Below are 16,128 nucleotides of genomic sequence, written 5' to 3'. Positions count from 1 at the left end.
TGTCCATAGAACCAAAGTGGCAGATGGGCCCCAAGTAACTTTTTGTCAGCTGTGTCCGTACAGGTGCACATGTAGCCTGCAGGCTGCCTGGAGTCACGATGTTCACTTCAGTAGCAGACCCCTGCCCAAATAGCAGCTCCTGCTGTAAAGCAAACCACCCCAGAGCAGGTGAAAGATGATTCCTTTCCATGCCTCACATTATTTATCCATCTCTCTCATTTTCAAGGCTTTGCAGTTTGACAGAGAGCAAATGACATCTCTTACAGAGGTGAATGAAGTGTTGAAACAACAAGTAGAACAAATGCAACTGGAAGCCAGAAAGTAAGTGTGCCCCTGAGCATGATGGCTTAGCCTGCGACCAGGGCAGCACGTGCATGAGCTTTACAGGAACACGTGTCACAACGTTTGTGTGGGTGTGAGCTCATCACAAGTAGTTTTAATTTCTGTAACTATATGTGGACACATATGTATAGATGAGTATGTATAGTTAGCTACATCTAGAAATGCAGATATCCATATATACAGATACATGCTTAGCACTTTTCATAATTCTGTATGTAATTCTGTGAAGTCCTTCTTCCACAAGTAGTGGAACATTTCAGAGTCCTGGTAAATAGAAAGCTTCTCTAATTGGGTTATAGTTGGGTTCATCTTGCAAAAATTCCATTTGTGTCTTATTTTAGAGTAGCCATTCTGCTTCATAAGATGGCAGACCACAACCTCTAGATGGAAATGGCAGAAGTTTAAGCCCAGCATCTAGATATTATCTTTTAACTTTTAAATCATGCTTTTTTTTTCTTTAAATCAATACTAAATAATGGTTCCAAAGCAGAATAATAAAGGCTTGGAGGTATCTGTAATTCAAATTTGAACCTAAGACCTCCCATCTCTGTGCCTGGCTCTCAGTCCACTGAGTCAGCTGTCCCTTAAAAGTCATGTTTTTTAATAAAAGAATATCGGAGCCAGAAGTGGCCTTAGACTTCCTCTCTCCAACTCCCTTGTTTTTAGCTGAAGACCAAAATGGGAAATTGACCTAGCCAATTCACGACACACCATCCATGAGAAAAGATGTTTGGAATATGGCCCCCAACTTGAGATGTTTCTTTTAATTGTTTAGAAAATTGGTTTTTTTAATATAGTTTTTTTTTATTTTTAAAATTTTGAGTTCTGAATTCTCTCACTTCTTTCTGCCCCTCCCCCATCCATAGAGAAGGCAAGAAATACGATCTCAGTTATAGATAGGAAGTCATGCAAATCCTATTACCATATTAGCCATGTTGCTTCTGTGATCTTTCAGTGATACCACACACTGTCTCCAACCTGTCATTGAATATGGACCGATTTATTGCTGTGAGTCAGGGAGTTAGGAATGATCTTTTGAGTTTTTAAGGAGAAGGAGTTTTCCCCTAGTTTCATAGAATCCTTACCAAGGTGCTCTGAGAAGAGGAAAATGCAAATTGAAACTTTGGAAAACCTTGCATGTGTTATATTTGGTTTAATGAGTCACTCTTTGTCACTTCCTCCCTGGAACCTTGACCTGGATCATATGGTGACATAAGTTAGCCCTAGAGGCCTTCTGAGGCTTCTTCCAAACTCTGAGATTATATGAAGTTAAATATTTTATTTTATTTCAATGTTGGACTTTTTTAGGCTCAAGTTTTTGTTTTTGTTTTTTCTCCTTTACCGTGCTCCAGGGCCATTACAGAACAAAAACAAAAGATGAAGCGATTGGGTTCAGATCTGACCAGCGCCCAGAAAGAGATGAAGGCCAAGCACAAAGCCTATGAAAACGCAGTGGGCATCCTGAGCCGTCGCCTACAGGAAGCCCTCACTGCCAAAGAATCCTCAGAAGCAGAATTGAACAAACTCAGAGCCCAAATCACAGATGGAGGAAACAACCACGCTCTAAATGTAGGCAGATGTCGCCTTCCTTCTCTCCCTCCCACTTGGATATGTGGGCTCACAGTGCAGCCGTAGGAGGAACAGCAGCCATCAGTATCCTCCCCTCTGGGCCTCAGTGTCTTCCTATGTAGAACCTAGCATTGGGTTATATGATCTCTAAGGTTCCTTCCAGCTCTAAGTATTCTGGTTTATTAAAAAGATGTAATTTTTTCCATTTAGAGAACTTATTAGTGGATAAATTATGGAGTCGGGCAAAAGTATCATCTGTGGGCATAGATTTTTCCTTTAATTGTTTCTTTAGCTTGGACTCTAAACTACTGTTTAAATGTCCCATAGCCTTTATCATTTAGGGTCTCTTTTGTCAGGGTGATACCTACTGTTCAGCAGCCTCTGCTCCCCTGTTGCTGTCACACATCTCATAAGGTGGTTCCTGCCAGCTTTAGGCAGTCTTGTTTATGACATGGGCCCCTCCCCCGAAAGGAGTCATCCTTGACTGGTTTCAGAGCTCTTCTGTAGCTTTCACCAGTCTAGAACAAAAATTGTGCCACATGGTTTTATTAGTTATCATATTAAATGTACAGAATTTAGGTAAGTAAAGCTAAAGCCATTTTAAACAAAGCTTCTGAGAAAATAGATTAAAATATTTGCATTGTGTGTGAAACTTGCATAAGTTACCAAAATCAAATCCTGCCTCCTACAACCAGCCTTGTTCAAAGAGAAGTCAATGTGTTGTATGACTGTTTTTGTGTGCTGTCATGAATCAGGATGAACTGAACCCCTTGTCTCCCTACCTCTGTCTTCAGGAACGAATCCAAGTCCTTGAGCTGGAACTGCAAACTGTTGGCCATAGTAAGATGGTGCTGGAGAAGGAGCTCCAGGAAATCATCTCCCTGACCAGCCAAGAGTTGGAAGAATACAGGGAGAAGGTCATCGAGTTGGAGGATGAGGTGGTTGTCTCCACTTTCACTTGGGGAGAAAAGGTTAAGGGAGACTAGAGGGATGGAGCAGCAGGAAAGATGGGAGCATGAATGTAGTGTGCCAAGGAAATGGTGCTGTAGTAATGCACAGGGTCGTGACTGCAATTTGTGATTGTTGAAGCTACTTTCTTGGAATCCCAGGTGTCTGTCTCTTGCTCTAATATTGTTTACTATTGTCTAGCATCCTTTTGAATTGAACACTATTTAATGCAGTTTCTGGAGATATGTAATATGTTTCTATTGGTACAATCTGTTTCTTTGAACATTGCTCTCTATATGATAACTATTTATCAGAATATTTTACTCACTAAAATGCACAGGCCAGGTGGACCATTATTGTGATTTTTTTCCACAGCTCCAAGAATCCAGAGGCTTTAGGAAGAAGATAAAGCGACTTGAAGAGTTAAATAAGAAGTTGGCTCTTGAATTGGAGCATGAGCGGGGAAAGCTTACGGGTCTTGGGCAGTCCAATGCAGCTTTACGGGAACACAATAGTATTCTGGAAACAGCCTTAGCCAAGAGAGAGGCAGACTTAGTACAGCTGAACCTGCAGGTATTTAAAGCCTGGTGCTATTGGGTTGGTTCTCAGCAATCTTAAAATCAAAATACATCTTTCTTTAAGGTAGTTAGGAGATAGGGACAGCTAGATGAGGTGGTTGAAGGAGATAGAGAGCCAGACCTAGAGATGGGAGGAGTATTTAGTATGAATTCTAAGACAGAAGGTAAAGACTTTAAAAAGTTAGGAGTGGAAGATTTTGATAGCCAACCACGAGCAAAATCCTCCCTAATCTTAATAAGATAGAATTTCCATAGTAGAAATGAGAATATTTCTCCAATGCTTCATAAGGCTATGGTTTAATTTTACTCTGAAAGGTTTTCTTAAGAAAAGTTTTATTCTCTAAGACCAAATCAATGTGGCTGATATGTGGTTTTTATATTTGCTTAGAAAAGTAGAGGTGGTTATTATATTTGGTCATTCCTGACAGTTCCCAGTTAAGCCTCTCTGTTTGGAGATTTCCTATAATAATCACACTTCTCATAGGGAGAACTGGATAGGACAATCCAATGAGGAAGGAACCCCTCTTGCTTTCCCAGAACCTTCTTTGGTTGTGCATGACTGTTGAAGGCCAAATCATGGCTTTGAATAAAGTCTCCCCATCCTGCAAATGGAAGAGTCAATCTTTACATAGTTTCCCTGGGAAAGCATCTCTTGCCATGTGTATATGTAGGGGCCATGTCTTTTTTTTTTTTTTTAACCCTTTTCTTCTGTTTTAGAATCCATACTAAGCATTGGTTCTAAGGCATAAGAGTGGCAAGGGCTAGGTAATGGGGGTTAAGTGACTTGCCCAGGGTCACACAGCTGGGAAGTATCTAAGGTCAGATTTGTCAGTACCTCCCACTTCCAGGCCTGGCTCTCCATCCACTGAGCCACCCAGCTGCCCCAAAACCAACTTGGGTCTTTAAATAACACATCCAAATGTCTAGGGTTATCCTGGGAGCTAGTGCCAAGGTCTCCTGGTGTGGCAGTGACATTCCCTTTGCCCAGACATTCCCTGTTTTTTATACTGGCTAAGGTTTCTAAAACACTTGAAATGGCACTGTGACACTCCAGTTCTCTCTTGCGGTCTAGGTACAAGCAGTTTTACAGCGAAAAGAAGAGGAGGATCAGCAAATGAAACAGCTTGTTCACAGCTTACAGACTGCACTAGAGAAGGAGAAGGCCAAAGTGCGAAGCCTTAAAGAGCAGGTACTATACCAGGGCAGGTGGATGTGGGGGTATGTGTGTCAGGGATTAGCACTTGCAAGATCTAGAAGTAAATAATAACAGATGGGCATGGCAAGACCATTTCTCAATCTTTTTCTAGGATTAAGATGAAAAAGCCCCTTACTCTGCCACCAGAAGTAAAAAGATGTTTAAATGCTTGTCTGTTCCACAGAAGCTACACCTTAATAGGCTTCTTGGCTTCTCTCTTGCCTTCCTTTGCCACAGGTGGCTGCAGTCAAAGCCGAGGCTGGACACAATCGCCGTCATTTCCGAGCCGCTGCCTTGGAGCTGAGTGAAGTGAAGAAGGAACTGCAGGCCAAAGAGCAGCTTGTCCAGAAGCTCCAAGCAGAAGCAGATAGCCTACAGTGAGTATGGCCTGCTGAGTCTGGAGCCAAAAAGACCCAATTCAGATCCTGCCTCAGGCACTTATTGACTGTGTGATCCTGGGCAAAGGCCTCTCTCTACCTGTCTCCCTCAGTTTTCTCAGCTGTAGAATGGGGATAATAAAAGCACCTGCTCTAATAGGGTTGCGAGGATCAAATGAGATAATTGTAAAGCACTTAGCACAATGCCTGGCACCCAGTAAGTGCATAATAAATGTTACCCATTTGTATTATTATATTTCAGTACCTTATGAGGTCCTGGAAGCCAAAGGCACCCATCCTAGTTTCTTCTCAAGGCTTGCTCATTCCCAGTGCAGACTTTCCTGGTTTTAGTGTGTTTGTCTTGGCCTTGATCACTTTCCTAATACTGGCCTATTGGTAGGATCAGGAGTAACAACATAGGTTCAGTTTGACCTGCTAAAAAGCAGGAACTGGACAGATCAGCCTTTAGTTGATGACCGGATAGAGTTTATGCCAGTATACAAATGCATTGATGTTACTTTTTGTCCTCAAACCCATCTGGCTGTTGTGGCCAGTGCAAATATCTCTAGATTAAGGTAATCTGGTGGGCTCATCACAGACCTCTTAGACATACACAACCAGCTCATTTGCTTGCCTCTTCATTGGAGTCTGCACGCTCATAAATTCACAGTGGAGTTGTTCATACCAGGAGTGCACCGGGAACAATTTCCCAACCAGCATTATTGTACTTCTTATGTACAAGGCCATTTATTTGTTGAGCTCTCACAAAGAACTGGAATACAAGGGTTTCACATCTTCTAGAGCAACGGTCAGCAACCTTTTTGGCCGTGAGAGCCATAAAAGCCATAAACGCCTGCCGAAGGAGGAGGTTGGAGGTGGAAGGTGCTGGAATATGGGGCAGGGCTGAAGGGCCCGCTGGGGCACATCCTGGGGCTCTGCCCGGACTGGCTGGTTGGGAGGTAGAGCCAGATATGGCTCAAGAGCCATACGTTGCCGGCCCCTGTTCTAGACTGAACTGAGAGACTGTTACAGCCAGAAAGAAGTTGAGAATAGCACAGAAGTTTTATTCTTGCCATTGTTCCCATCCCTAGGGCTCAGGAGGGCAAACACAGCCAAGAAGTGTCCCAGTTCCAACAAGAGTTAGCAGAAACTCGAGCTCAGCTCCAGCTTCTACAGAAGCAGCTGGATGAACAGCTGGACAAACAACCTGTTGAAAACCAAGAGGTAAAAACCTTAAAGGGCTACTTCATCAAACAGCCAAAACCAGGAGGCTGTTGATTCACATGTATCTCATTAGGCAATTATTAAATCAACTCATATCAGAATATTGAATTTTTAAAATGAGATAAGTTATCATTTACAGGAAACAAACAACATAATCCTTAAGTACACATCATTTCAAAACACACATGGATGAATGTTTTATTTTTCTACAATGTTCTGCCTTTCTTCATTTAGGTAGAAGATCTCAAATGGGAGATAAGTCAAAAAGAGAGAGAAATCCAAACCCTGAAGCAGCAATTGGACCTGAACGAACAGCACAGTCAAAAGGAATTAGAAGGAATCCAGCTGGTACTGCAGGTAGTCAAAAGCGTCCTTCATGGCCCTGAGGAAGGGGGCATGTCTAGGGTCTCTTCAGTGTTCATTGAGGAAAGGCTGTTTTCCGTGGTAGGTTACAGAGAGAAACAACAGAGATCCTGTTTGGGGGCATGGAGGTCAGTTTAGACACTGTCCTTATTCTTTGTAATTCATCCAGACTGTCTCTGAGGCAGGGAAGGGGAGCATGAAGCTGCTCAGGTCACTCCCCTCTGGATAAAAGGCTTTTCAAGCCTTTTTTCAAGACAGAGTTAAACTTTGATCTCCCAGGGGTAGTCTGACTTCTAGGAGCTGGCCTGAGAAACCAAGCTGGGATCACAGTGAGGCATGGTGGGCTAATGCTGTCTGTACTGGGATCATTTCCCTCTCTTTAGAATGACTATTTTAGCACTACCTAGAGTAATGCTAAATGGAAAGTTGTGTTATGTTCACTATTTCTGGGAGCTGTCTTGGCAGTGTCTAACAGTCCAAGGGATCAAGCTCCACCCCAGCCCTCTCTGGCTTTGGAAGGCTCTCAGCTCTCTGTTTCATACCATAGTCTCAGTCACTAAATAGCTATTTCTTTTTTTTTTCTTTTTTTAATCTTTACCTTCTCTATTCTTAAGCAGGAAAGTTGCAAGGACTAGGCATTGGGGGTTAAGTGACTTGCCCAAAGTCACACAGCTAGGAAGTGTTTGAAGCTAGATTTGAACTCAAGTCCTTTTGATTCTATGCCTGGTGCTCTATACACTGTGCTACCTAACTGCTCCTGGAATATATTCTTTTTCTTTTCCTTTTTAAAATTTTTCTCCCTTCTCCCATCCCCAAGGCAGGAAAATAGTTTGATATGGATAATACCCATACTTTCATACAATACATAATTCTATAGAATATGCTTTTTTTTTTTAATCCTTACCTTCCATCTTGGAATCAATACTGTGTATTGGTTCCAAGGCAGAAGAGTGGTAAGGGCTAGGCAATCGGGGTTAAGTGACTTGCCCAGGGTCACACAGCTGGGAAGTGTCTGAGGTCAGATCTGAACCCAGGACCTCCCGTCTCTAGGCCTGGCTCTTAATCCACTGAGCTACCCAGCTGCCCCCAGAATATGCATTTCTTGAAGAAATTCAGTTCAGCTGGCCTATAAAGTACTTGTAGGGGAGTGATGTATAATTATCCACTGTGATTTAAATTAAACAATCTCAGATAAAATTTTGATGGGATTAAATAAAGAGGAAACTTTCAGTTCCCTAAACAGCTTTCAGAGACTGAGTTGTAAAAGAGCCATCTTCCTGCCTTAATAAAGTTAAGTTCCACATGTAAATATTCCTTCTACAAATGAAGGCACAAGTTCCATCCTTATCCATCATTATTCCTGCTACCTATTAGGATTAATCCAGGGAACTGAAGAGCTGCTGCTGCAACAGGCTAAATAGGATTTTCTCCCTGGAAACCTTCAGAAAGTTCTCCCTGGCTGAGCCTTAGAATGGCTGCAGAGGCAGGTGTTCACAGTGTGTAAAAAATTCCTCTTTGTTTTACTTATAGCAGAGTGGGGCTTGAGACAGCCCTAGCCTGCTGACCAGGACATGATCCAGACCAGGAACAATGTCACATATCTCCTTGGCCCCAGAAAGAAGGGAGAAGCCAAGAGGAGAGAATCCTCATGGAGCCCTGTGTGTCATGCAATGGGGGAGGTTGGGGGAGCCAGGGACTGCCTCAGCCCCTTTGAAGTAGTTCAGCTTTTGATTTTCCCCAATGACTGAAAAAACACTCTCACTTATCTCTAGAATATTAAAACTGAGCTGGACATGGCCCGGGAAGACCTTTCGATGACACAGAAAGATAAATTCACCCTTCAGGCAAAGGTGACTGAGCTGAAGAATAGCATGAAGACACTCCTCCAACAAAACCAGCAACTGAAGCTGGACCTGAAGCATGGCAAGATGAGGAAGGTAATGCCCATGTCCTGAGCTCACACACGGGCAGATGAGAGCCTTCCCCTTAGGGGATAGGTTGCACAGGCTAGCCCCGAAGAACTGTTTCCTCTCACTGTGTTGCAGCACTGATTTATATTTGGCTAATGCTAGAATGTGATGGATGGCAGAGGCATTGTGATAGATTGTTAGGGCCACACCAGGAGCATATTTCTATCAGCCCAGAAACAGTGGGCATGACAGCCTCCCCCAGGTTCATTGTACTAAAAAGATGAAGTGTAAGTGCTCCACACTCCATAAAGCAGCTCCTGAATAACTTGAGTCCGAGGCCCAGGGCCCCAGTTATCATTGACATAGGGCCGAGGCATACCTGGGGCCCATTCTGAACTTCCTTATAGAAGTGTCATAAATTTATGAGGTGAATTGCTATAATTCATCCCTCTGAAATAAACGTGCCAATAAAAAATGAGGGCACTCAAAAGGTGAAACCTGACAACCCAGTTAGATAAGTAACATTTCTTTATGAGGCCAGAGGTCCTTCATGGAAAATGTGTATCTTTTGGTTCATATCTAAGGGAAGTTCTATATAAGATCACAAGTTTTGCAAATCAACACAATCCTCATGAGTGAAGATATGTGAAATGCTATAACCCTAGCTATTACTTGGGGGCATCAAACCATGGATGGCATGTTTGCTGAATTTGTGGACCTTCCTGTCAGTAATTGGGTAACAATATGCAAAAGTAGAAAGCGTGGATTTGCATATGTGTAATATCATTCTCCTCTCTCCTTTCCCTTCTCTCTGTCTCTTTGTCTTTCCCCTTCTCTCTCTGACTCTCCCTCTCTGTCTCTCTTCTTTCTCTCTGTCTCTTTCCCCTTCTCTCTATGTCTGTCTCTCCCCTTCTCTCTGTCTCTGTCTGTCTCTGACTCTGTCTTTCTTTCTGTCTCTGTCTCCCCTACTCTCTGACTCTGTCTCTCTCTCTCTCCAAAATGTAAGCACTAATGAGCTGTTTGTTTTTCAGAGGAAGGAACTGAAGGGAGAGACCAATTCTAACCCTGTGACCCCAGTTAAAATTCCAGACTGTCCGGTCCCTGCCTCTCTCCTAGAGGAGCTGCTCAAACCCCCAGCGACTGTGAGCAAGGAGCCTCTAAAGAATCTCAACAGCTGTCTCCGACAACTGAAGTAGGACTTTTTTGTTTAGTAAAGAAAATTAAATCCTTTGGGGATGCACTTTCCTATCACTTATGCCAAATGCCCAGCAAATGTGTCTGCCAGCCTAAAAGCCTCTTTCTTTCCTGTGCCTCCATTCCATTTTGTTGCATCTCATAAAGTGTCAGAATTTCTGAGTTGAACAGGTTCTCTCAGGTCTTTTTGTTCTAACTTATACCTAAATAAGACTCCTGAAAGCATCTCTGACAAGGGATGAACCTTCATCCTTTGCAAGGAGACCTCCCCTTTCTGGGGCAGCCCCAGCCATGTTGAGGCAGCTTTTGTAGTTTTTCCCACTCATCTAAGCTATCCTTCATTGAATAGCTACTCTGTGTGCACCCCACATTCAGGAGAGGGAATACAACTTAGGAGATTCTTCTAATTCATTTTAGTATCTAAGACACATATAATATCCCAAAACATCTCAAAGGAGGAAGGGAACATGTATATATACTAAATGGGGCAGCTGCGTTGGAGTTAGGAGGACTCCTCTTCCTGAGTTCAAATGTGGCCTCAGACTTACTGGCTATGTGACCCTGGGCAAGTCACTTAACCCTATTTGCTTCAAGTTTTCTCATCTGTGTAAAATGAACTGAAGAAGGAAATGAAAAACCACTCTAGTATCTTTGCCAAGAAAAGTCCTAATGGGCTCAAAGAGTCAGACTCGACTGAAATTTCTGAACAACAAAACCCTTCCAGGGGCAGCTGGGTAGCTCAGTGGATTGAGAGCCAGGCCTAGATATGGGAGGTCCTAAGTTCAAAGCCGGCCTCAGACACTTCCCAGCTGTGTGACCCTGGGCAAGTCACTTAACCCCCATTGCCCACCCTTACCACTTTTCCACCTATGAGCCAATACACAGAAATTAAGGGTTAAAAAAACAAAAAACTTCCAAAGCTTTTTCAGAAAAAAGCATCCAGCCAGGTGCCACCTTATCTCATCCCTATCTTAGACCTATGGTTGATTTTCTTGAACCTAAGTGTGGGTCTTAATACTGAGGTCTGTTAAACTTCATCTTGTGGCTGACAAAGGAAGAAATGCATTACTTAGTTACCTTGTTAGTTAGCAGGTAGCTTAAGAGTACAGTAATAAGCAATCCATTATCAACTCTTCTTCCCTTTCCCCTCAAACCCTAACCTTAGTATCAATTCTAAAACAGAAGAGCAATAAGGACTAGGCAATTAGGGTTAAGTGACTTACCCAGGGGCACACAGCTAGGAAGTGTCTGAGGCTAGATTTGAACCTATGTATTTTTGATGGTTACAGGCCTGGCACTCTCTCCTGTACTACCTAGTTGCCCCATTATTAGTTTTAAACACAAAACTAGCTAGACTTTTTACTTTATTCATCAGTATGGGTTCAACTGTTATTCTCCAGCTGTTAGAAAACTTAAGATTTTAGTTTTAGTTTTTAATTTCAGTTAATGCCATTATCAGAATCTTTGGACAGATACCTTTTTTCCTTTTTTGATAATGTTCTTAGGATGTGTTTCTAGTCAAAGGCAAGAGGATTCTACCCATTTGCAGTTTTAACAATAATGTACTTATTTCTCCATAGCCCTACATCATTGAGTTTGGTTTGATTAATTTTCTTTGTTTTTGCCCCTTTGAGGGAAGCCTTTGAATCATTTTCATTTGAATTTCATTAGGGAAGTTGAACAAGAGGAGAAGCTTTTTTTAAAATTTTTAACTACACTAAGAAAAAAGGAATATATAACAAGGCCCAGAATTGCCTCTCCCAATAGACCATCTAATTGGCAGCCAAGTAGAAACAGTACTTCTCAGCTCTTACTTCAGTTTTGGTTTCTTTGCTAAGAAGTCTTTGGCCCGAAATAGCTGGCTAAGAAAATGATGCGTAAGATATGTAAGGAAATTTTTAGGAGGACACCAAAATGCCTTTTGTGACTTTAAGTCACCAGGTAAAGATGAATTTTCAAGGTGCTGGGAAAAACAAAACATTGTCATTGCTGAAGCCACAAACGATAGTCTGGAAAAGATCACGGAGCACAGGAATCCTAAGGGCTTTAGCATTAAGAGGGTGATTGTCCTTATTTCCAAAAAAGGGAAGTGAATAAAAGTCTGTAAGTAATAGAATGATGATGAGCTCCACTTCCATTGCTTAGAAATTATAGATCTTATTAAGGGGTATCAAACAGCTAGTAAAGGAAGTGATGGTCATGAAGAGCCCACACCTGGTGCTGGCATCCCCAAGTTACGCCCAACTCATTTCATTTCTCTTTTATTGGATTGCTAGATAAGGGGAATGCTGCAATTATTGTTTACCTAGATTTTAGCAAATTATTTGACCAAGTTTCACATGCTATCTTGTCAGAAAAGAGAGAGTTGGACTAAAAAGTAATAGAGAGAGGTGAATTTGGAACTAGTTAAAAGACCAGACTTTGAAGAGTAGTCATTAATCCTTCAATGATGGCTTGGAAAGTCATCTCTAATAGAGTCCCTTAGGGATTGGACTTAGCCTTGATCTGTTAAACATTTTTATCAGTGATTTGAGTAAAGATGTAGATGGAATGCTTTTCAGATTTGCAGATGATACCAAGCTGAGGGAAAGAGTTAATAAACTGTAGTAACCAGAGTCTTATAGGCAGAACTATTAGGTTGAATCTAATAAGATAAAATTAATTTTTTTCCTCTTTTATTATGAACTTGACAAACATCAACAAATATAACTATTTCTGTCAACGCTGACCACACATACACACACACAGAAAAAGCATTATATACGAAACCTGGAATTATTATATAAATTTCAGATAGTTTAAAAGTCTATATTAAATTTATGTAGCCTTGTTTGTTTGTATCCCCTTTTTAAATTTAATTCTGTTCTTTTCTATGTATTTTTAAATGTTTCATTGACCCAATTTAAAAAAAACTTTAATATAATCCCCCTCCCAGCATTTATATTCTTCCCTTTATTGCTTTTCCAAGAAATTTCTCCCTTTGGTCATCTCTAAAAATAGTTTCCCTCTGCACCCCCAGGCCATCACCTCTCTGCCAAAAGGATGGAAGGCTGCTTCATTAAAACAAGCTTCTGTAATCATTGATTGGTGTTTACACTGATCCAAGCCCTTAAGTCTTTCAGAATAGTTTTCCTTTACAGTATTAAAATGATTATGTATAAATTATACTTTTCTCTGTATCAGTTCATATAAACTTTCCTTAATCCTTTTCATGATTCCATACTGTGTAGTAATAGTCTTTTATATTCATATACCATAATTTTTTCAGCCATTCTCCATTCTGTTGGCCTCCAGTTCTTTGCTATAACACAAGTGCTGTCATAAGTATTTTTGTAATTGATCCTTTCCTGCTTCTTTAATCTCTTTAGAACGTAAAATAATTATTCCTAGATATAAAGTAATTTAGAGTCCAAAAAAATCACTTACAAATAAGGTATAGGGAAAGGTACCAATAGACAGTAGTTCACCTGGCAAGATCTGGGGTTTTCATGTACTCCAAGCTCATTATGAGTTAACAGTGTTATATGGCAGCCAAGAAAACTACAAAGTCTTTTCTGCATTAAGAGACTCTGGGCTAGGAAGATACCTTGTCCTTCTCAATCTATATCCAAATGACATTCATTTTTGGGGAAGGTCATTGATAGGTTAGAGAGTATAGTCAGAGTGGTCAAGGATCTATGCTACCTCATCTGTAGGAAAAAATGGGTCATATATAGCCTAGTAAGGAGTATATTGTGAGGGGAATTATAGTTGTTTTCAAGTATTTGAAGGACCTTCACATGGAAGAAAGACAAGACTTGTTCTGTTTGGTTCCATTTGGCAGAACCAAGAACAAGGAGTGGAATTAGTAAAGTCACAGCAATTAAAGCTCACCTGAAGAGGAATGAGCAGCTTCTTGAGATAGTAGATTCTCCATCCTGGCAGGTCTTTAGGCAGATGCTGGCTGATAGCCACTGATAGAATGTGTTTTGGGGGATTTTTTTGTTTAAGGATGAATTGGCACGAATGGCTACTGAGCCCCTCACAACTCAGGGTTTCTGGGTGGTTTTTTGCAATTAATGTATCTTTTGTTAATTGTCTATTGATATGCCACTTTTGATCCCTAAGGATATGAATGTTTCCTTTGAATATTTGTACCAGTTTAAAATGGTACAAAGATTTCTAATATGCTTACTGCATCTATTTTATATTGCCATTTTTCCTCTTTTCTTGGTTATTGGGGCAGGAGGTAACATGTTTGGGCTTTTTTTGTACATAATTTATCATATTTTCCTCTGTTTGGCAGATAAAATATACTAATGTATTCTTTCATTTCCCTCTAACTTTGAGAGGTTTTTTTAATTAACTATTTGGTCTGGCTCAAATTTATATTAGCATATGGTATGAAGTTTGAGGACTCAAATTTATTTTCAGCCACATCCAGTTATTAAAGGAAATTTTTCCATTTGCCTTCTTTTAAATGTTGTGGTAGAAAATTATTATGCCTTTTTCTGATGCTCCTAGATTGCCTTCTTTTGACACAGTATTTATTTGGTATATTTCCTTTTCTTAAAAGGCAAGAAATGGATAGTCTTCAGCGCCAAATGGAAGAACACACGATCACGGTACATGAATCAATGTCTTCTTGGACTCAGGTGGAGGGTCACTTAATGGACCTTGCAGTTACCTGCCCTCCTGCTGTCTCTAGGGAACTTGAAAATTCCAGCGTTGATCAAAAGGAACAGAACCATCCTGTCCACGAGCAACGAATATTGGAACAGTGACCCCAGGCTGCCCCCAATGTCTCTTCTTGTCTCTAAATGTGTGAAGGATTATTGTTTTATCACCCTTATTTATTTGATTTTGAACTTGATGTTTTTCTGTGAGCTGCAGTTTTGAGTTCTTCTTTTGCCTATGAGGGTACAAGAGAGTGATGGCAAAAGGCCAGCAAGATAACCAATTCACAGGCCATGCTTGGTTTGTAATTCCTGTGACACGATCCTGCTTCCTACCAAAGTAACTCAGTCTCAAATGAGGTCTTGTCTCCTATTTCTGTACAGGAGTCTGGGTCGTTTTTGAGGGATACTGTGTCAGGTTAGAATTCTGAGTGATCCTCTTGGGTAACACTGTCGAGAAGGAATTTTTCAGAATTGTGGCTACCAGTGTAGACATGTGGCCTGGGGAGTTCTTGTTTCCCATCTCATTTTCCTTCTTAGCTCAGTGGGAAGCTTTATTTTACTGCAGAGGAAAGTACTTATTTTGCACCTTTTACTTTATTTTTCAAATACACACATCCTCTAGTTGGGTGTCTATAAATAGTAAGAATCATATAGTTGTTTTAAAAAATACTCTTGCATAATTTAAAAATTACTTGGATTGTCTTTTTTGTTGCTTTATCTCTTCCTTGTTGCCATGTTTAAGTCTGCTGTTAGAAAATCTTGTACATAGAGTATTTAAGGAAGCTGACCAATACAGGTAAGGCTTTTAGAAAAATAATTATTTTATTTACTATACCTTTCAAACACAAAAATGCCTATATGAAAGGGTTTGGGGTTTTGTTTTTTAAATCACTTTTCTTTCTTGGCTGTTTGAAAGCACACATTAAGAGCTTTGCTCACCCTGGCCAAAGCTTTATGGTTCCTAACCAAGGGAGCCTGTCACCAGCAGGTCCAGAAAGGTCTGGGGTCCCGCCAAATCAGAGGGAAAAGGGGGGAATTAAGAGGATGAGGGGGTACAGAGGAAGGAGGAAAAGATAAAGGAGACATGAAAAAGGATTGGCTTTGGGAAGGGTAGCTTCTGGCTCAGGTTCCTGCTCCATCCAGCCCCAATAGGCAGGTCAGAGATGGGGTAACGAGGCTTTCCCCCTTCCACCTTTGTCTGACTGTGACAGTCTGAGGTTTAAACCAGAAAGTGACATCAGGTGAGAGTTGCTCCAACTGACAGGCAGGAGCAGCCATCAGGAGAAACATACTCCCTGCAGCCTAGATTTTTATGAGCATGCTACATTTCCAAAAGAGGATTCCCTTCATTCTCTTTCCTGCTCAGAAATCATAGTTTCAGATGCAGGCAAGTAGAAAAAATTAAGATACCAGTATTGGTGCAGGCTTCTTGTCAGCTTCTCTTTCCTGGTTGTTCATGAAACCTAGAGAGCTTTGATTTATAGATCAGGCATCCTGGATGGGCCACACTATTAACTCCTCACATCATTCCACCCAAACTAAACACTATCAGAATGATGGATTGGGAGGCTTGTGGTTTGTGAACTTTCTGTTTTCTTTTGTTTAAGTTGCAAAGAAAAATCTAGAAAAAAATTGCGGTAAATAGTGAGAGATTTTTGTGTCTGTAAGTTTTAGGGGAGGGAGGGAATAATCCGTTAATGGGGCTCTCAGGTGCCCATTATGCAAATTACTGGCCTGAAAATGATGTCTTAAAGTGTTACTGATCAGTCC

At 41.1% G+C, this 16,128-nt stretch overlaps 1 protein-coding gene across 1 annotated transcript in view; it reads left to right on the top strand.

Moving 5' to 3' along the window:
- The window catches only part of GOLGA3 (golgin A3), a 50,130-nt gene extending 35,341 nt beyond the window's left edge, over positions 1–14,789 (top strand). Inside the window, exons 13-23 of the mRNA XM_044658715.1 lie at positions 227–321; positions 1,695–1,911; positions 2,706–2,849; positions 3,235–3,432; positions 4,510–4,626; positions 4,870–5,009; positions 6,101–6,233; positions 6,468–6,590; positions 8,369–8,533; positions 9,538–9,698; positions 14,256–14,789. Of these exons, the coding sequence (XP_044514650.1) occupies positions 227–321; positions 1,695–1,911; positions 2,706–2,849; positions 3,235–3,432; positions 4,510–4,626; positions 4,870–5,009; positions 6,101–6,233; positions 6,468–6,590; positions 8,369–8,533; positions 9,538–9,698; positions 14,256–14,463 (1,701 nt within the window). The 3' untranslated portion in view covers positions 14,464–14,789. The remainder of the gene's footprint in view (positions 1–226; positions 322–1,694; positions 1,912–2,705; positions 2,850–3,234; positions 3,433–4,509; positions 4,627–4,869; positions 5,010–6,100; positions 6,234–6,467; positions 6,591–8,368; positions 8,534–9,537; positions 9,699–14,255) is intronic.
- The last annotated feature ends 1,339 nt before the right edge of the window (positions 14,790–16,128 follow it).

Source organism: Gracilinanus agilis, chromosome 1, assembly GCF_016433145.1.
Source record: "Gracilinanus agilis isolate LMUSP501 chromosome 1, AgileGrace, whole genome shotgun sequence".
Classification (NCBI taxonomy): Eukaryota; Metazoa; Chordata; class Mammalia; order Didelphimorphia; family Didelphidae; genus Gracilinanus; species Gracilinanus agilis.
Note: the sequence above shows the minus strand (reverse complement) of the source record. Positions and strands in the feature narration are given on the sequence as shown.